The following is a 22,247-nucleotide window of genomic DNA, read 5'->3' on the forward strand; positions in this document are numbered from 1 at the left end:
GACCTCGATTTCTTCATCATCCCTGGCGGTCACATCTGAGCATGTTCCCTAGGCGGCTCCTCTGCCTTCCGCACTACGGGGAAGAGGAGGGGGGGGGGGGAGTGCAGCCCTGTAGTGCCCCTTGTCTCAGGCCTGGGCCCAGGCCACAACCCGCTCCGCGTGCAGCGGCCGTCGAGGAGCAGGAAGTTAGCTCCCGGCCGCGCAGCGTGCGCTGTGCGACATAAACAATAAAATCAACAGTTGAAAACAAAATGCTGCCGCACCTCGGTCTTCCTCGCATTAGCTCCGACAACGCCATTCCGCAATCGTAATACCTCCTTTTTCGTGCCATCCGCACCAATCTTTCCCTGACATTGTATTGTATTCATACTGTGGCTATTGAATCTTGATTAAGGTGCCTTTGTCATGTCTTGATCGTCAGATAGTCGCTATCATGCGTCCATTGCCAGACCGAAGTCGTAATGCCATCGAGGTAGTGCTATCATCATCACTTCAGCTTCGTTACGGCATTCTCCTAATGCTGTCGTCGTCACAGACGTTTTGTGATAGTCATTGTCCCTCTAATTTCATCATACAGTCGTCGTAGTACCATTGTCCTCATGGCGTTGTCATGCAGTCGTCGAGATGCCGTCGCGGTCGTTCCATCCTCATCACTGCAACTTCCACATCTGGATCTTGGGCTGCTGTCGTCGACACATCCTTGTCGTCATACGGTCATCTGCTCTCGGTTAGCAATTGTCATCCCTTTATTACTGTTTTCCAATTATCGCCATTTTGTCGGCATCATACCACCTTCTCCGATCGTTCGACGTCATCTCTTCTTCGTAATTTTATTGTTTTGACGCTGTCGTCATTGAATTGTGAATATGACGCTGTTGTCATTACGTCGTCTCAGACAGACGCTATCATGCATCCGTTATTATACCATCATCGTCATGCCGCATTTATTGTTCCCGCTTCTTCACTTGGTAAACGTATACTGTCATCATCACGCCATCATCGTCAAGCGGTCGTCGTCGTCATTTCATTGTCCTATGTCGTCATCGTCACGTTGTCCTTGCTATACCGCCGTCAAAATGCAAGAATCCACATCTATTTGTAGCCATTCCGCCGTCATTACACGCCTTTGTCGTTCTCTCGATATCATTTCTTCGTCATCAGTCTATCGTCACGGCATGGGCGTCACACGGTCGTCATCATGCCTCCATGTTCATGGGCGACTTTTACAAGTCGGTGACATAGCAAAGTGGGACGATATCGCTAATAATTTTAACTCCACTTTCAGCGAAGTTTACTCGGGCGTGCCACAAGGGTCAGTGCTTGGACCCCTTTTATTTATTATTTACATCAATGATCTCCCTTCCATTGTATCATCTAACGTTCTTTTGTTTGCTGATGACTGTGTTGTTTCCCGCGAAATAAAATCCCCCGACGATGCTAACATTCTTCAGCGTGACCTCTCTAACATTTCTCGTTGGAGTAATGAATGGCTTATGGAACTTAATACTAATAAGTGCAAAATTATGCGAATATCAAGAAGTGCCAACTCTCCGCCTGTATACTACCTAAATAACGTTGCGTTAGAAGCGGTTACTTCATATAAATACCTGGGTGTTCATATTTCTACTGACCTTAACTGGACGCGCCATATTGAATACATTACTAACAAAGCTAACCGCATGTTGGGCTACGTGCGCCGTAACTTTTCCAAAACTCCATCTTCTTTGAAATTACTGCTTTATAAAACACTAATACGTTCTAATTTGGAATATGCCGCCGCGATATGGGATCCGCACCATGAAAAACTGATAACTTTACTTGAGCTGGTTCAAAATAACGCTGCTCGTTTTATCCTGTCCAACTTTAACCGTACCGCAAGTGTAACAAGCATGAAAGCTAATTTTTCTTTACCTCTTCTAGCATCCCGCCGGCAGACAATTCGTTTGAGCCTTTTTCATAAACTATACCATCACCCCATGCTACGCGATTCCCTCATTTCATTCCCCAGATACGTGTCAAATCGCATTGACCATCGTCACAAAGTTGGCATTGAAACATGTAACACTAAAACTGCATTTCAGTCTTTCTTGCCTCGCACATCACGCGAATGGAACCGCCTTCCCGCAGATATAGTCGACATAACTGATAACCAGCATTTTCGTTCTGCACTAGCTAACATTGTATAACAGGAAGATGATAATACTTGTTCTGTAATATGCATTGTATTTATTTATGTATTTCTGTTTTGTAACCACTCCCCTCTTTAATGCCTTTGGCCTTGAGGGTTCAATAAATGAAATAAATGAAATATGCCACCTACCCGGAGCAACGTAAGTCGCAGAAACACTATTACACTTGTCCAACAAACGTGACTTCAAGAATATGGTCTGTCGCTACATTACACGACTGCTATCTGCATTACCATTGTAATCGTGATATACGTTCTGCCGTAATCGTTTTAGAACGGCGGCGTTGGTGCCCACAGATGGATCCTTAATGCGCTTTTCCATATGTCTTTGCGAATTGCGACGAAATAAGGCACAAATTCCTCTTCAGATAAAATGCGCGCTAAAATGCTTTCTGTTGGACGAAACTTGATTAAGATGGCAGTGGCCGCCTTTTGCTGTTGGTCTTCTGAGGAAAGTGCTGCAAAACCCCTTCCTTGACTTATTGCATATTACCTCATGCAGTCTTTGTGCGATGCAACAGTATGAGTTAGATCAATGCAAGACCTTGCCTTTGGACACTTAGTTTGTCCGCGCCCTCCAAGACGCAATCTGTCTGCCTCCATTTCCCTTTAGGTCTAGAAGCCGCTTTTCGTACATATGCGAGAAGTCTGCGTGGAAAGCAGAACTTAGGACCTTCCTCGACGGTTTTCCTTGCATCAGATGGTATCATTAGGTTCCCAACTTGGAGGACAGTCTAAGCAATAGAGACACGGACAGGTTTCTTCGAAGATAAGCGAGGAAAATTCTGCAAATGAAGTCCGTTGCTTGGTTGGCCCACTGAAGCTATTGGTGGAACCTGCGATGGTGGCGTACCAGAGTTACACGTTGAAGACATATTACAAGTAGGAAGTATTTCAGCGTTACCAGAGTTACCTGTTGAAGACATATTACAAGTAGGAAGTATTTCAGCAGCCCTGCTTAATAGGCAGCTTCAGCTCGAAGAACATGACACGGCCTGAGCCCATGGCCAGGGAGTAGCAGAAAAGTACCTCCCTTCCATTTGGAACCACCACTGGCAGTACTTAGAACATTCCGGAGCAAGTGTTTACCTAAGATGAAACCATCCTTCGATGTCGTCCATCTACTGCCTAACGTTAAACTAACATGAAATGTGAGACTTGCGCTGTAAATTATACGAAGTGCAATGTCACGTTCATTCACGCACTTCTCCAAATATATTTCGAGTCATTACTTAAATAAATTATTACGATCTGATCTTTGAACTCAGCGCCTAATTAAAACAACTTTTTGTCGTTTTTCTCTTCATGAAACTGCAAGCTCCAACCACATTTGGAAGGCACATGATCATCGTTACGTTGAAAATTAGAAGAAGACGAATACGACCAGCGGGCGTACGGATGTCTATGCACTGGTCCCTCTCCCAGCTCATTTCACAGAATTCCTCGGCGGAACCAGGTAGGTCTCCTCTAGCGAGTTGCTCCTAACGGCCTTCTTCGTTTTTTCACCGACAATTCACTGGCTTATTTAACTGTCGCCGCCCCCACTAGGTCCTCTTGCCGTGTTGATCTGGTAGCGCGACTATGGACGCTTTCACAACGGGTACGGGCGGCGAGAAGAAGTCCAGGAGGGCTTCTCGCTCATCGCGGCGGGGTCACAGTGATCGCAAGGCCTCCACCTCCACCTCGTCCTCGTCCGGGTCGTCACGCTCCTCACGACGCGACAGCGGCCGCACGAGGGCGGTGCCTTCGCCCAGGGCTGGCTCTGACCCGGACGCCACCGCCACCCCGATGATCCTGCCTGCGTCCGCCGCATTGTCCCCACCGCCGAAGGATGTCGCAGAGGCGGTGGACATAGCACGTAAGAAAAAGTGCATGCCAAGATGCGCGCGTTCAATGCAGTTCACGAAGAAAATGCGGTGCAGCAGACGATTCACGTATATATAAATGCAAGAAGGGAAGCCCTGTTTCGATAGCTTTATATTACTATACATTCTATAGTAATAATATCTTGTGTTAACGTCAGTAGACCTGATCATCCGGGTTCAAAGCAGCACGCCTTCTTCAACCACTTATATCCCACGAAGATAAAGTCAACTCGTGTCGCACGCTCAAGTGAGCAACGCTTCTCGTTCTTCTTTTGTAGGAAAGCTACTTCTGCATCTCGTATTCTATATCTCATGCTCAACGTTTGGTTTCGCAATAAGTTCGCGAACGCTTGAATGAGCATTGAACGATACCATATATTGCTGCAAAGGGCACCTCAGGCTCTGTGGTAGTGTTCCCCCACTGGCTTGGATCCTGACCTGGTAGATTTGCGAACAGTGCTCGGGCACTGACAACCTTGAACATAAACAAGACGTTTGCTTACATTGTCCCTGTAAGAGCGCTAAGCTCTAAATGCTCCACGACAACTAAAAGCTCATGAGAAATCGAAGGCCGTCAGTGCTTTATTCTAGCGGGAAAACACTCACCACAGAGAGGGACGGCATCGCCGGCCAAAGCAGGCACGGTTGGCCTCGGTCTTCGTGTCTGATCATGATCACCATGATCATGATCATGATAATCATCATCATCATCATCATGTTTATGTCCACTGCCAAGACGAAGCCCTTTTCCGCGATATCAAAATACCCCTGTCCTGCGTCAACCGATTCCATTCTGCGCCTGAAAATTTCCTCATTTCACCACCCCACCTAGTTTTCTGCCGTCCTCGACTACCCGTCCCTTCTCTTGGCACTATTCTAATAAAATTTTGCGAATTAAATGGCGATTCAAATATCGTCCCATTTCATTCGGCCCTTGAATCATACAATGGCTATTTGTAAATAGGAATATTTTTTTCGAATAGCTTTTGAATATTTTCAGACGTCAACTATGTGCAGTGAAACATATAATTGGCTAAAAAGCGTGTGAACGAAGAGCGTGTTTTAAGTAACCGAGACGAGAAAGCACTTTGGTGCAGGGTACATGACTGTGTTTGACAACGAGAAATCTTGCGTAAGTGGAACACACAAGCACTTATATTAGGCACTACAGCGAAAATGTTACGAGTACTAGAGTCCGTCGTTACTGCGCGAAGAAAAGCGTTCGCAGAGTGTTTGTGCAGGGCAACCCTACGTGTGTAATCAGTTCTCCTCGAGGTACAACTCCCAAGGTCAATGTCGGCGCGTTTGACCTTTAGCCACCGACGCGCAGGTGTGACGTCACGTCACGTGATCCGCTATAGAGAGGCGTCGCAGCTGCGCTCGCTCGAGCCTCGCCATTGTGTACCACGTGACAGGCGAGGGCGTAACTGCTGTTGCGCCGGCGCTTAGTCGCTTGCTCTCACCATGGATGAAGCACGCACATGTGTGAGCGCGTCATTGCTTCGCCGCTGGCGCGAGCCTGAGTATCCATTACATTACAGTATCCCAAGTTCAAACAGCAAGCAACTACTTTGCAGACCATAAATCAGTCATTAACTCAGTCGAGCTACCCAGGTAGCACAAAAGAGATACGTAACGTTTTCGTAGCGTTTATCCAAGACGATAAAAACGGGTTAAAGAAGACACGAATGAGAGAACTCCGGCGGGAAAACGTCGTATATCTCTGCCAATGTCCGGCTTAATTACCTTCTTGAGGCGATCTAGAACAGGTCTGCAAGACGTATTCGAAAAGCTGGTCTAGAAATAGGATTGGGAAAGACACAAGTAATCCCTTTGCCAAAACTATTTCTAAACGTTTTTAGGACGTTATCAAAAAGCTGGTCTAGAAGCGGTCTTGAAAGGTTCACGATCATCTGAAGCTAATTTTCGCGGGTGACGGGCGCGATCAGACATCGTTGTTCAAAACACGCGCTTAGTTTCGCCTCACGTGACTGGCCTATGCCGCGCAGACGTCGTCAGCCGCACCCATTGGCACGGTCAATTTCGTGAGGTGAAACTGATCGGGCGTTTCGAACAACGATCTCCAATCGCGCCCCAGATGAGTAGAAGCGTCGGTGTTGACTGTAAGAGCCATGGCGCAGTGCCAAGCACTGTTCCCCGCATGGCCGGCGCATCCTTTACTAAGTCGCACGAAAATGAGCCTGTTAGGAATAATGAAGCCTTAATACCGCCTTTAGTAAGCTACGATGCTTACAACCACAATGGGAATGACATCCTGCAAAGAACAAATGGTCACGTCTTGGCAGGCGGCCAGACCAAGCCCTTCATGCCAAGAGTGCATGAAATGAGAACATAGTGAGAAAGCAAAAACACTTTATTAAAATGCAATGCTCATGCAAGGTTCGAACAAACTGTGTGAGAAATGCAAATAGGAGTAAAAGTACATCGAAAATGACAAAAGTCGCAGAGAGGATTCGTAATGAACTCGAAAGTGAACATGCACTAGCACATAAACAAAATTCCAAGTACACATACAAAAATGAACAGAAAAACCTGGAGTGTGCTAAAGGTTCTCATTTCTAATAGCAAAGAGCACGTGCTATTAGATGGACTAGAGTTATGCAGAAGTGACATCGGAGCGAATAGAAGAAGTAGACTGAAAAATGCAAGAGTATGAATCGGATCGTAACTGCCTCCAAGCAATGGTACCAATCAGCTAGAAGCTTGAAAAGAGCACAAAAAGAAATACCACCGCATACCATCATAAAACAATCCTGTGACAGAAATAAAAAAATGGGAACAATGCAAAATTGGAAATATTGCCTTTAGGATATATCAAAGAAGGTAATGGCGAGAGAAAATAACCATGCAACAAAAAAAGCAATAAAGTGAAATTAGTACAGAATACATAAACGGGGGATTCAGTGTAACAAGTGAACACTACTGTAGTACAGCGAACGATGAGACAGTAATGCTGCATCTTGCCACTCCAGAACGTGAGAAATGAATATGCAAGCCTCATATTAGAAACTTACATAAACATGGAAATAAGCTGGAATGCATTGGAAGCTGCATTTGTGTAACAAAGGAAGAAATGGTCATAATAAAGAGTAGGTGTTTTATCTAAAAATCCCTTTACAAGAGGCAAAGTTGTACCTCTCTGGCAAAAACAAACTTGCAACGAATAATTTGCAAACCAGCAAATACATTAATTAGCACACTGACATGTCACACTTTGCGCACATCTCCAGTCTCCTAAAGTAAAAAAAAAAGCACTCTGAATGAGAAAAACGTTTAACACATGTAGCCCAGAGCAAATTCTTTGCCAGTTCACTCAGACTTTCACATCCAAAAACATTTGCCACAAAGTCCAGGCACAGTTCCACTGATGTTTACCAATTCACCGCCACTTTAACGTCCAAAAGTATTTTGCACACAGTCCAGGCAGAGCTTCATAGATAAGCTTGAGAGCACCCTACTGATTATTGTGCAGTCCCGCTGCTGGAAATAGAACTGCCGCACATTCTGGTAGTGGTTTCAATGTAGACACACTTGCTGCCCTGGGCAGGTATGCTCAGATATCTGCACTGGTGCTCCATTTTTTCGATGTAGACACATTGATGCACTACGCTGGTAATTGAAATGTTTTGAATGCACAAGTATTGGCTTCACCAGAAAGACTTGCCCACATACCACCACTGGCATCTATATGCACTTGCTCTTCACTCAGTAGCATTGAACCTAAAGTGTTCCCTATGTGGGAGCCATGTGTAAAACCGGTGTCACACGACCACTCTCGATCGCGATCAAGCCCGACCCGGATAGAAATTATCGATGCGACTGGCTCACTATCGTAACTTGAGCAAAGGAGCCAATCACGACCGAGAAATTCTATTTGTAACGGACTGGATAGCGGCTAAAAGAGCCCCGTGTGAAACCGGTATCAAATAATGCACAGACGTACGCTAGGAAAATGTGTTGCACAAGGACAAAGAACTGCGACATGCCCTGTTGTGCGAAGCGCGCGAACAGAACACATGTATATAAAAAAAAAACTGCGACAGCGCTTAGTGAACTCCATGTGCACACATGACACCCGCACGAACTCGGCAGGCCACCGTAAAGCGCGAAAGGCGCACAGCGTACATTCCGACACATGTCCCAAACTGCAAACTATCGTACTACCTAAAGCATACAACTTATTTTATACCAAGGGCATACTCGACTCATGTATGCAGTATCCACAAGCGAGTTATGCAGCGTACATGCTGTATCCATTCGCCAAATAGTTAAATTTATAACAAGCACAAAGCTACAAGGGACTCAATACATTACTGACATTTGAGGCGTCAAATAAAATCGAATTTGGCCGTTTCATATATTGGACACAATATATGGACACACATGGTACCCGGTAAGACCATGAAATACCGATCACGTGGGTAAAGTGGGCGAAAACACAATCGAGAACCTGAAGTGCAAACGATAAAAGCACGGTATGGAGCACGCAAAATTATGTCAGTGCGCTATAGCGCGAGGGAAGAAAATAGGGCGAGCACATGACCTCACCTCTTGGGATACCGCACTAGTACTGAATCATTAAAAAAAAGCCTGTTTGAACCAGTTCTCTTGCCTGCAACACTCTTGCTAAACGGGAGACTAAAATAGCACGACGACGGCTCTATTGCGGAGATCGGCAAGGTGCGCACAGACAGAAATTTTGCCATCTTTCTTCGCATTCTGCAAAATGCTTTCTTGTTAGGATCACGCATAGCGGCCGATCCCGACGCTAGGAACACACAGGCACGATTTCGTCCCTCTAACTTTCGTCCTTATACTGCCATTAACGCCTTAATTACAGCGTCAGTGAAAAGGCGCCTCACATAACATGACAATGAACTTGAAGAGCTGATTAGTGCCCTCCAGTCCGCGCCCTCCAATTGAAAACACTACTGATTTCCAAATTAAAACTACACAAACAGATCGCACAACCCAAACTAATCACAGAATGTCGTTTTCTTGACGGCAAAACCCTGCAACACTTACATGACAAAGGGCAGCGGCAGTACATTCAGAACACTCGCAAACAGACCATAGTGCCTTGCAAGTGCGATAACGCAACTATGCCCGGCTTCACGAATAACGTGGCCGCCTTGGTCACGTAACAATTGAAAACACTACTGATTTCCAAATTAAAACCACACAAACATATCGCACAACCCAAACTAATCACAGCATATCGTTTTCTTGACAGCAAAACACTGCAACACTTACATAGCAAAGGGCAGCGGCAGCACATTCAGAATAGCCTCAAACACACCGCAGCGCAATGCGACTGCGTTGACGCAACTATGCCCGGCTCGCCCGGCTGCCCGGCATCACGAATCACGTGGCCACCTTGGTCACATGATCTGGCGACGGTATCGCCACCTTGCGCAAGGTTGGATCGCGTTGTTGGGTTGCTGAATATTGTAGAAGCCGCTGAAGAGGCTGACGCGCCGTGGCTTGGCGCCTTGCGTGTCGTGCGCATTGCGCTTTTGTACTTCTCGACCCGCGAATCATGTTGCGCAGAGCCAGACGCCGCGCGCTCTTCCGTTGTTCTGTCGCCAGTCCACCTGCAGCAAGAGTGGCGAGCTGGAAGTTGCCACTGGGCGTTCCGCAAAACCTTTCAGTTTCCTCTCTCATTTCGGACGCTTTCCGCTTTCAGTGCCACGTCATTGTGGTTACAGCATGTTAAAAAACAATTGCCGCTTCTACATAAGTGTGATCACACCACGCTCTGCGCCCAAGCGTGGCGAGCCTATGACGACGAGTTTCAGAAATATTAAAGCGAATGGGGAACCAGCGCTGGATAGGCGGCGCGTCGAAAAGAGTGCGTTGCACGCCGCCCTGGCGACGAAACACGGCATATTCCAGCCACACAACCAGACGACACACATACATACGCAGCCTTATAGTTCGTATGTTTCCGTTTTTTTAAAGTTTTTGTAAAGAAGCTAGCGCCATCAAGTGAAGAAATGACGAAAGAAGCTTTTTAAGCTTTATATATTTTTCACAGTGCGTCGCGGTGAGCACGTGTGTTTCTTCAACGGTTGCGTCGTGTATCGATGCCATGCATGCGTGGCTGCCTGCCTCGCAAATCTAGCAGTGGGCTTCTTCGATTTTCCACTTCTGGCTACCCGCGGGCTGCCAGAGCCAGCCAGAGCGTCTTCGTTTTTCTCGGGTTGCTCCGCCCACCGCACTACGCACTTCCGCCGGGCGTTCGTTTTGCTCGCGCTGGACGGTTCTGGCTACCCGCGGGCTGCCAGAACCTGCCAGGACGATTTTGGTCTGGCTGCTCTCTGGAAGTTCTCTGGCTAGCAGACGACTAAAAGAGGCGATGGGCGCTCGCCGCCATCTTTACGGGGACTTCACGGATTGCTACACGGGCGCTTGAGGACTTAAACTTACCTCGCTCAGCCAACTGTCTACGGTCATCTTCGGATTTCCTTACTTCTAGCGTTATCGTTTTAGGTGCTGACGCTCCGTTCCGCATCGCGAAGCGGTGTGATACGAGCCGTGGTGAACCGTTTGAAGCTTTTGTGTGTGTGTGTGTGTGTGTGTCCCCTGATTGCTTCTTCGCGGCGGTGATCAGCACGCCGCGCTCTCATGCGTGCATGTTATCTGCATCGTGTTCCACGCAAGCTGTAGGCGCTCATTCACACATTGCGGTACATTTTGGGTTCGTCTTTCACTGATGGCGTTCCTTTTCACATATCTCGCGTATGCATGCGGGTGTATCTCCTTTTTCTGCAGTTAGCTAAGGCTTTGCAGCTAGCCCGTGTGCGCTCCGTCTCTCCGTCGTATGCTTGGGTGGCAGCTCGAAACCGACATGTGTTCGAACTGCAGGCCGTTGATCTAAGAATACACAGATTGCACTCGGTAGTACATTGGCTTATTGCTCTCATGATTGCGACCAATGTTGTTTTTCGTGTGAAACGTTTCGCTGGTCACAGGCGACGTGCATTTTCACGCGCCAGCCGCGTCCCCAGCTCCTTAAATGAGAAGCACCATCAGCCACAACAAACTTTCTGAAATCGAAGCCCAACCAGGTCGGCGCGAAATTTTATGCGTATGAGACGTACCCGTTAACCTGCTTTTTCATGTCTTGTGATGACACAACGCCAACTCATCATTGTCGCCGGTGGTCGACGTGATCGCTGCGAGCAGGGATCCTCCAGCTATCGCTTTCGAGTATACAATCACGATTTCGCGTCTTGTCATGCGCCTCGTCGGAGGCCATCGGTTGCGCTGCGCAAGGCGAGGTTGGCCGAGTCGCGCGAAAGTGATCGTGTTCCTGAATACAACTATATATTTTCAAGCTGGCAACGCACAAATGGGCCGACTACGCCGAGCGCGCGTCGGCCTCGACGGGCGCTGCCATGCTGGTAGCATGTTTACATTTGGCCAGCTGTACCGGCGTTCGATTTTGCAAACTTCGGGCAGGTTCGGGTTGTCTTGGGGATCCCAGCCCACGTGACTTCCTGTCGGAACCGGAACTAGCTGGCTGCCGTCTGGCTCCCAGCGGGCTGCCAGAACTCCGAAAATCGAAGAAGCCCAGTTATGGCTCCGGTCGTGCTGCGCTATGGTTTCGTAAGTATTAGTTGGCCTGAAGATATTCCATATTTCTCTGGCTAGACATAAAAAATTCTGATGTTACTTCGCCACAGCAGTCAATGGAGAAGAAAGCTTTATCGCATCAGCTGACACGCGCAAGTTTGAGTGCTCCGCTGCTTGATCCGTAACAATCCTGGCTACATTTAGTACTAATTACATAAATTTGCCGGATGCATCTCAGCGCCGAGTCCTCATCCGCATGCGCATTTTTATAAACACATAGGTGGCTTAGTCGCGCGTGCGCCGGCACTATGCGCATACAACTCGTATTACAAGGCAGCTTCCCTCCCACATAATTATTGGCAATGAATGGATAATTTTTACCTTTCGTATCGTTCACTTGGTGTGGTGGCGTTGGAAAGGGCTTGGCGGTGGCATTGCGAAGGAAAAATGGTACATATGCCGGATGGTGCATGCTATTGCTCATTTTGTTTCCGACGAAATACCAACTGCAGATTCTGCTGTTTGGTACTGTCTGCCATGGCTGACCGTCTTCACTATCGAATAAACCAAGGATACATGCGAAATTTGGTTTAGAAACCAGCCCGACACCGCTTGACAGGGCGACAAGACGGGAGCTTACTCCGCTCGCCTGACTGCCTGCATCCAACGCCGCCTCCGTTCTTGTTCGTAGGGTTTAGATGGAAAGACGCAGAAGGATACATCCTCCCTCATCCTGACTTAGTTGTGGCACTTGTATACGCAACAGTATCGACGGCGCCCTTTTGTTTTCCTTCGACTTTAAGGGCGCGCAACGCAATTTTCGTCCGCGGGGGAGGCTGCATTGTGCACGTTATGACCGCCAGGGTGGCGCTGCAGGCGCCGCGAAAACTCCAGCGCTGGTTCCCCATAGCGTTCTGTCTCTTCTCTGTCGGATGTTTTCGTAGTTCAGTCGTCGGTGGTCGGTCGCCGTACTGTTGATTTTCAAGGAAAACGCTCGCGCATTCGTTCGTTCGCTCTCACGCTAACTATATTTCGCTCTCTCTCTCTCTCTCTCTCTCTCGCTTTCTCTCGCGTACTTTTGTTCGCTCGCTCGCTGAGTCTAATCGCTTGCATTAACAATCATCGACGATGGTTTTTGCAAATGTTTTTTTATGTACATTGTGCTCACAGTATAGAACTCGTTGCCACACTTCCTACGAAGCACCGTTACTTGAAACGACTGTACCGATGTGTCCCTCCGTTGGCACCAAAAGTGAAGTCGCTTATTAACTCGATACATTTATTTATGCTGCATGTGACTCTCATGATTTAGCGCTCTGGAGCCAAGCTCCAAGTTGTTCATGGGTTCCAGGGGAAAGCGCGTTATTTGATGAATAATGTACGCTTACTGTATTGCATATGCATATCAGCTAAAATTTCATATGGAGGTAAATATGTGCACACATACATACACGCATTATATATATATATATATATATATATATATATATATATATATATATATATATATATATATATATATATATATATATATATGTATATATAATGGTTAACTGCATACGTACTTATGAAAAGCACTGTGAACTTGTACATGCCAGAATAGTGAAAACCTTCACTGCGTTCTCTTCTTTATGTTACACAAGCAGGAAATACAATGAAGCTACTGTTTATAACCAAACCGCAGTTTTCACTAGTCAAACGATTGGGCACAAAATGTTAGCTTTGTTCGCACGATAACTGTGCAGCCCTCGTGCCTCAGCAGTAAAAAAAAAAAATTATTTCAGCGGTAAGGTATTCACATCCCTGCATTGTGAATAAGAGGAAACACGGCAAAGCTGCCTTGTCCAGCGAGAATTTCGAAGCATTTGCATGCGACGCTGCTCATTTTCCAGGAGCTCATTGTCACATTTAGTGATGACACCTTTGATATGCCAAACACACTGGAAGGAACCGGGTAGTCATACAGATCTTTCTTCCTGCTGAAGGCTCGGCCGACTACCATTGCCGCAAGGGCGGCTTCGATGTTTCTGTACTCACGCTCCACTTCCTCCTGGCCCAAAACACTTCCTTTTGGGATGCCAACTTCATTTGCAATCCTTGGTCTCTTCTGACGTTAGGTTGACACAACTAAAGAATTTCTTTTTCTTGCCGCACTCATTCTAATATAGGTCGAATAGAGGAGCAATTGACACGACGAGTGCTGTTTGACAAGCGAGGAATTCTCCCGCCAAAAATGGCGCTGTCGAAAATGTACCCGGTACGCTTGATAACTAAAGAAATAGAGCTAGTCATGTGAAGTCGCTTTCAAAACGTATTCACTCCTCGTTCTTAAGCTGCCTGGCTTCCAACGTTATCAAAATGTATTCACCCCTCGTTTTTAATCTATCTTGTTTGCAACGTCTTTGATGCGTCTATTTTGGTCAAAAATCCGTTTCAGACGTTGAATCCCTTAACACGACGTTTTCAAGACTTTGTGTGCTACCTGGGTACAGCGAGATAGTGAAGAAACCTTCAACGTGCAATAAAACATTCAAAGCAGCAATAACATGTCTAACTATGCTTAACAGTGCTTTCACTCCAATAACTAGGTGCATGCCACGGTTAACGCCAGCCACTTTTTAAAGCTATGTTAAACCGAACTGTCTTCATGGTAAATATCGCCTTCCGAAGGCGACTGGGTTAGAAAAGAAAATTCGTGGTTAGTTGCCCCCAAAAGCTAGATGCGTTAAATCTCTAAGATGACATAGGAGAAGGACACGGCATACCTGGAGACCTAATGGGGTGTTTGAATAAATCTCAACAGGCGCAATCAGAATTCTTTGAGAAAGCCTTAGTCATGCAAGACTTACAATGGTAAGGTAAAGCGCTTGCGTTCGCGGCTGCTGACATCCATTCGTAGACCTTCACAAGAAGCACCGAGTCGAAGTTTGCGATCACAAGCAAAGTGATCTTATACTCTTCTTTTTCTGCAGTTGCCCCAAGCAAACAGGACAGAAAGCTTGAATGAATTTAATGTTAAACAAGAAATTCACTTGTGCCTAATCTATGCAGCGGCAACTGCCCAGCCGTCGGCATACGGGACAGCCGAGACCACTGCCATCGCCGAAAGGAAGCTCTCTGCATCGTCGACGCAGCAGACGAGGCGCACGAGCACGACGAAAGTCGATCCAGTCCACAACAATGACGTCGAGCTGTTGGAGCCCTCGCCATCCACTCAGCCGCACTCGCCGTCGTCCATCCCTGTCCCAGCTCAGGAGGCGGACGAGGCAACAACCGAGATTCAACGACTGCCTGGTCGCCTCATCCGCCCACGGATGTCCGAGGCATTGCTGCTGACGGACGACCCCAACCGTACCCATCAGCAGGTGGGGGCAATGCTTGTCGATTTAGAGAGAAAGAGAGAGGATAAATTTTATTCGGGATCCCCGATCCGGGTTTTCCTGCTTTGTTCTGGCTGTCTGCCAAGCCGCGCTTTGTGATCAACTCGATCGTGGCTTGTACGTAGTCGTAGAAGGAGTCCGACAGCGACCCTTTCAAGTGTCGCAGGTGTACAGAATGGGCGCGAGTTTGGCAAGGCTAGCCTGAATAGCGGGGTGGCTCCCCGGTCAATACCACAGAATATGAATATTATCTGGGAAACCGTCGCCTGCCATGCAAACAGGTTTGCCAGACATACGTTGTGTGTAGTGTTGAACGTGTGGAGACAAGAGTTTGTGCGTCTGCGCACACCTCCATAGCGCCGCCTCTCTTCGTTTCATGTGCGTGTCTCCTTGTGGAAACTAGATGCAGTTGCCCAATTCCTCAAGTTTTTTGGCGCCTATCCGCCCGCGTGAGGGTGTATTGCTCATTCAGGTTCAGTGTGTCGATCACAGTGAAGGGTCCGCGAGATTAGCGCGGGATGTGGCAATGGCCACTTCGTTCCCTCTGATCGCCGTGCGAAGCGGGATCAACTGGATACATGATCTGTTAGGATGTACGTTGAGGTGCGTCGGTAATTTGAATGTAGTACCAGGGAGGTGTTTCTAGCCGTTAGTGCCCCGCATGCAGCCTGGCTATGTGTTGGAATGAGCAGAATTTGTTCGTGTGGGTTCGGCATGGTGGCGGCCTTCATGACAGCCGTAAGTTCCGCTTGATTTTGTGACGAAATATTGCAGTGAGGGCGCCATGATATGGGTGGAGTTGTCGGTGTAGAGTTGACTGCCACGCCTGCGCAACAATCTTGCCTAATTAGAGAGGCGTCCGTGTGTAAGATTCAGTCCTCAGTATCGTCTCTGTGGTGTTGCGATCGATTTTGCCGTCTTTCCAGTTGTGTGTCTGCCCCCATGTTTCTAACTATTGGTTCGATGGTAACGCGGTCTAGCGTATGCCACGGAGGACTTCTCTGTTCCATGCTTGGGCGTTGTGCGATATCGTAGCCTAGATCAAGCAAAAAAAGCCCGCTCCTGTCTTGATAGCTTCTGGCGGCTCATTGTGCCTTTTGGCGGGTTTGGTTCAGCTCGTCCAGTTTAGGTAGCACTGCCATGCACTCACTTGGACAAAAGGTATGCATCAGTGCTTAGTGTAACTATTCTTGCATGTCGGAGCATGTTTCAAGTATGCTCTTTTGTGTCTTTGTGACTTGTACGTATGGATATTGGTACATGATTCAAGGTCCAGCCAGGGCCACGGTGAGCCTCCTGGATTGGTGCTCTTTGATACAATAAATCAATCAACTAAATCTTTATTTCCAGCGGTGGTTGGGGGTCCCTTAGGCGAAAAGCAGTAATAACACCCTTGAAAATGCCTAAAGACCGAATTACATGATAGCTGTATTAAAATCTATACTTTCAAAAACAAATTTACAATAATAGAATCAAAAATGCACTTTAAAAATCAAGAAGAGGTTGTGCAAATACAACAATGGAACAATAGAACAAATAAGGTCAATATATAAGTACACCCCTAGGCGGTTGTACATTATAGGTGAAATATTCAATGTTCACGTGAACACATATCGTAAAATGACGAAAACAACAAACGAGATACAAAGAGTAATGAAACATTCTTGATCATATTCGAATAGTTAGAAAAAATTAATACATTCCTTTTTTTGTAAACGTAAAAAAGTTGACGTCTTTATCTTCATATTTATTATGTAGGGACGGCAGTGTGAATCTTAGAGACTGCAAGAAATAGGTCGTGCGGGAACGAGAAACAAGCCACTTGTCGGCACTTGGGGTGCGTGAATCAGTGTTATGCATCATTAGATTAGACGAATCTTTAATAAGCTCTCTGAATTGTTCTTTTGCGAAGAAATAGGCAGAAATTAAACGAAAATGGAACATGCGTTTCACACTGTCTCAAAGCGAATAAACAATGTACCTGTAGAACTATTGCCCGGGACGTTTGCAATATACCGAAGTGCTCTTTTCTACAACAGGGGAATTGATTTTACATTACTTACGGTTGTGGCGCACCAGACTAACAGGCAATAATTTATATGGGAAGAAGGCAGAGCATAATAAGTCTGAAGTATAGTCTTTTCTGGAAGTGCCTACGTCGTGACATAACACCAGCAGCACACGGTAATGATTTAGTCAGTGATTCAATATGACACGTCCATGTCATATGGGCAGAAAAGGTCCCACCCAAAACTTTCTGTTCCTTCACAATTTCGACGGGTGTTCTCTCAAGCGTTATTGATTGGCTCACGTTGACTGCGGTGCATCCGGATCTGAAAAAAAAAACTTTTCTTTTTTATCCATTTATACGTAGGCGATCAGCAGTGGACCATTGCATAACATATGAAAGTGCACTTTGGTTTCTGGAAACAATTTCAGTTGGATTCAGTACAGAAACAAAAGTACTAGTGTCATCAGCATAGAGTAGAAATGAGGCGCCATTGTTTACCTTAACGGAAAATTGTCAGTGGCTTAGCTCGGCTGAGCCAGGATATACGTAGCGAAAGCAAAGGCCTAGCATGGTTAGCCTTGGTTAATCTTGATTGCAAGTCCAGGTTAGTCTGCTTGTCTAGCTATGCTGCAGCGTTTAGCCACTCGTTCGGCGCGCTGTTCGTCTGTTTCCTGGGCGATTCGTTTCCTCTTTCCTTCTCGCTCCGATGTCGATTCCAGGCCTCCTCCTGCTTATAAGAATTTTCGCCGCACATAATGCCGCCTCAACTGTTGTTGCGGCGCACGCAAGCTATCCTTTTCAATTCTCCGACATGTTATCAGGCATGCGATGCAGCAGCTCAGAGAGCGGAGGCGAGCGCAACGACGAGGAACGCCTTGTGACATCATACCAAACGGCAGCGGCGGAACTCCTGCGGCTCGGTGCTACTAGTGGTGAATGCGCAGTAGTCACTAAGGAGCGAGAGAGGGAGAGATATCCGCGGCGAGGCGCGCGTTGTGACATCATGTGCCTCTTCGGGGCGCCACCATAGCGAAATCGCAAGTTCGCGGCCAGTAAAGCTTTCGCTTTAATATCATTTCTGTAGATATTGAACAGCATTGGTCCTAAAATGCTTCATTGAGGCACGCCACAAGAAATGGTTTTAGATGAAGAAAAACAGTTGGCATTTGAGTCGCATTGTTTCCTCTCAGACAGATATGAACTAAACAATGAATTAGCTACACCACATACCCCATAACCGCTTAACTTCCGGAGTAAAAGGTAATGGTTTAGGGTGTCGAAGGCCTTGCTATAGTCAATGAAAACACCGAGCGTAAGCTTTTTTCTTCGATGCTGTTATATAATCAATTCTTTTTGAGGTAAAAGCGCTGTCTGTGTCGATTTACCACGTTGATAACCATGCTGATACACTCCAAGTGTAAAGTGTTTGTTAAAGAAGCTATTTACGTGGCAGAATATTATTTTCTCTAATCCCTCAAAGAATCAGGTATTATTCAAATTGGTCGGTAAATATTAGCATCATTTATTTCTCCACTTTTGTAACCCACCTGTCACTCTTCGCGTTGTTTTTGTAAATACACTCTCGATTTCGTGCCGCTGCTGATTTTTTTGCCGTATCCAGACGTCCTCGCTACAATTATACTGTAGCCAAAAGCCCGGCATCTTGATATGCGTTTTTCACGGGATAATATATAGGTTCACTTGTAGGGTTCTTAATTTTCGTTCCTCTTGTGCCTGCTGTTCCCTTTGGGTGATTACCACTATGTTCTCCCACTTGGTACTGGACAGGGTGAGGTACCTGTCTTGGATATAGGTAACGTTCCATGATTAAGCCATCACGACACTGCATTGACTTTGTCTCTCTGAAGTTTGCAGCAGTCGGGATCCACATCATGCTCTTTTTACAGCGAAGCTGCATGTGACTACGTTATGTAAAAAATTGCGTGAGTCTATCGAGCCGTATAGACTGGAAATTAATCCCCATATGTTGGCCGACCCCGAAGATAGTGCAATACCGAGCCGCCCCGTGGAGAAGATAAGCTGACAAGAACAGATACTACACTTTGACCTGCGTCGACCATATATACGTTCGCACCACTCTCTCTCTCTGACGGCGTTCCAGGAGCTTGCGTATCTCCTTTCCTTCCGCTTTGCCGTGGTGGCAGTCCTCTAAGCGTGCTGCCCGTCAGGACCGCGAGGTGGAAAGAAATACGAAACGTCTATGTGGCCCCTATCCCACAAACTTGCAACTTTTCACCGGAACAACGGCCACGTTTCCGAGGAAGCTTGAGGGAAACCAATTTTGTGTGGCCGGTTTTGTGTGCGACCGCTTGTGGTTTTTGAGTGACCTCAGAACGATTACTGCACTGCGGGACGTCGACCAAAGCACGATCGCTTCGGCTGCGGTGAAGCAGTGTGTACCCTCGGAGTGCGGTGACGTGCGTGTCTGCATGTTGTACGTGCCGGGATCCGTTAGCAAAAGCTTCCATGCCGCGTTTTGCACGTTCCCAGGCTCAACATCGTGGAGGAGCGACTAGTGGCGTCAAGCCTTACATTAGTATGCTCGCGAAGCTTGACGCACTGCATTGGACCACTCTTGCTAGTCAATCAATATAGTTATCACACTGAACATTATAGCTTCGCTGGTCATCCTACTTCATAGAGTGGGAGGCCACTGATTTATTTTACGCATATAGCAATGGCCCATCATCATCAAGTGACTGGAGGGGATCTTGTTGACGCCGCATGCAGAGAGCGCGCGTATCTTTAACAGGGTCCAGTTTCCAGAAGTGCGTGAGCTCAGTCTTGTGGGAGCGTTAAGCGGTCAGCGGTCTAGACATGCGAGGAGACATTTAGAGTATTTAAAGTATTTAGAGACATTTGGGTAGGTCAGCGAGGTGGATGAAAGGCATCGATAACCTTACAGTAGAGATAGTGTTCTAATGGGGAGAAATATTGTAAAGGAGACATTGGCAAAATGTTAGACTACGATAGATGCAAGAAAACTGCATTTTAGCTCATGCAGCCCACTCGAATATTTCTCGCCGCCCCATTTGAAATGGAACGCCATTGGAAATCATCATTCTCGGTGTCGTGTTCTCGTTGCCTAGGAGTACGGCCCCGTGGGGAGCCGCAGAGAGGGGCGCCGAATGTCGACGTTCCGGCGCTTCCGAGACGTGGGGCGCGCGATGCGCTCCTCACTGTCTTCGTCGTTTGTCGAGACGCCCGTGGTGGAAATGTTGAGGTCTAGGCTCGTCCGCCGCCTCTCGCTGCATGGCTCGAACCAAGAGCGGATCAAGGCGCTCAACGCGGCTTCCACTGCGAGAACCGAAAAGAAGAAGGTGAGTTGTGCGAGAGGGTTTTTAAAATAATATCGCCGTAGTAATGATAACCTCGACATCGAGTTTACTGCAGATGCTCTTTAGATGGAAACGTCAGGAGTACACGAGTCTTCTTGGGATCCCCTGGCTGATCTCACGTCAAGTTGCGCTCAGAGGTACCACTTTCCGTGAAGCTTTACTTAAGAGGACGCTTTATCTCGGAGACAACTCTGCCTCTGCTTATTCAAACACACGTAAAAGGCAGCATTTCTGTATGAGACAACCCTTAAACCGATTTGAATGCAACTTGTTGCATAGTGCGAGTAAGTTAAATTCAAGTGACTGTAGAGAGCGAAAACTTTATTTAGGGCATGGAATATGTGAAGATATTAAAGAAAATTAGCAAGTTAGAGAACATGGAAGCTGTACGTTTACAAATCTTTGACTGCCCAAAAAAAAAACGAGATATCCCAGTTCTATATTGACTATTCACACGGCCAACCCACGGGCGCCGCAATGTTTGAATACGCGATGACACGTCCATTGCTTGCCTCAGCTGCCTTTGTTGCCTCTGGATTCAAAATGAATGTGAATGACGTCAGTACAGCTCGGCAAACCTCGCATTCGGCAGATATTGTAGATGGTGACTGGGTGGGCGACACAAAGCTTTGGCCACAGCTTCAGCGGACATGTAGGCACTTTGGAAGCTCTTTACGCTTTCTCTAAACGGTGCGAGCATACAGTACAAGAATAGGCATAGAGAACTGCTCTTAGCTGTCCAAACATTCCGCTTATGCATTAAACAAAGCTGAGTGTGTTTTTCTCGTCGTTCACGTGGCAAACAATTTCAAGAAACGGCTTGTCGTGTTTCTGACTCACTAAACCTCCTCTGTGTGGTCGCGATCTGATTATTTTTTGCCAATCGCTCGCATGTGAGCTTATTTGCGGTAGATTTCATGTTGCTGCGCGCGAGGCTTGGAACGTTGATGTTCTATATTTCGTAATAGCTTGTAGCAAAGACGTGTTATCTCTGGTCACTCGGTTACTCGGCGGACCGTTAATAACCGTTCAGCTTCGTATATTCGTGTGCATTCGGTATAGTCACCAACCCCCTTGCTTCAGCACATTGATTCAAGAGCGAGACCGTTAATTTATTCTTGATACGTGGGCAATAGACTGGGCGTAAATTTCAGTGGGAGTGGGGGGGGGGGGGGGAAAGGAGGATATCTGCATATAACGTGCGAGAAACTTACTATGCGAAAAAGCGGCCCTAGTACCTTTGTCAACGTATAACTCGCGGTCGTCGCTCTTGCACACGTTCCAGGGTTGACATCTTTCCTTTGGTAGTTCGCTTTGGCACGCTGGTGGTTGAGGTAATGTTTTCATCCCCCAGGAAAGCCATGCATTGTGAAGGGCCGGCAGTACAGTTATTCCTTGTGCAGCAGCGGTCTGCGGACGTGGCTATATCGCAGTTCTGTATCGACTACTCACACAGCCAACTCACGGGCGCCGCCATGTTTGAACACGCGGTGACGCGTGCATTGCTTGCCTCAGCTGCCTGCGTTGCCTCAGGGTTTACAATGAATGTGAATGACGCCACAACAGCTCGGCGAACCACTTTTTCGGCTGATATCGTAAACTGTGACTGGGTGGGCGACACAAAGCTTTGGCCATAGCTCCGGAGGACATGTAAGCGCTTTCGAAGCACTTTACGCTTTCTCTGAACGGTGCGAGCACAAGCTACAAGAATAGGGCTAGAGAGCAGCTCTTAGCTGTCCAAACTTTCCGCTTATGCATTAAATAAGGATGAGTGTATTTTTCTCGTCGTTCATTTGGAAAACAATTTGAAGAAGCGGGTTGTCGAGTTTCTGACTCAATAAGGTT

General features: G+C 47.0%; 1 protein-coding gene across 1 annotated transcript in view; it reads left to right on the plus strand.

Annotated features, from left to right (window-relative positions):
* LOC135911200 (endothelin-converting enzyme 1-like) overlaps positions 1 to 22,247 on the plus strand; it is a 115,414-nt gene that overhangs the window by 25,250 nt on the left and 67,917 nt on the right. The window contains exons 2-5 of the mRNA XM_070538405.1: positions 3,507 to 3,644; positions 3,737 to 4,046; positions 14,704 to 15,017; positions 20,154 to 20,384. Of these exons, the coding sequence (XP_070394506.1) occupies positions 3,770 to 4,046; positions 14,704 to 15,017; positions 20,154 to 20,384 (822 nt within the window). The 5' untranslated portion in view covers positions 3,507 to 3,644; positions 3,737 to 3,769. The remainder of the gene's footprint in view (positions 1 to 3,506; positions 3,645 to 3,736; positions 4,047 to 14,703; positions 15,018 to 20,153; positions 20,385 to 22,247) is intronic.

The sequence above is a fragment of the Dermacentor albipictus genome, chromosome 5 (genome assembly GCF_038994185.2).
Source record: "Dermacentor albipictus isolate Rhodes 1998 colony chromosome 5, USDA_Dalb.pri_finalv2, whole genome shotgun sequence".
Taxonomy (NCBI): domain Eukaryota; kingdom Metazoa; phylum Arthropoda; class Arachnida; order Ixodida; family Ixodidae; genus Dermacentor; species Dermacentor albipictus.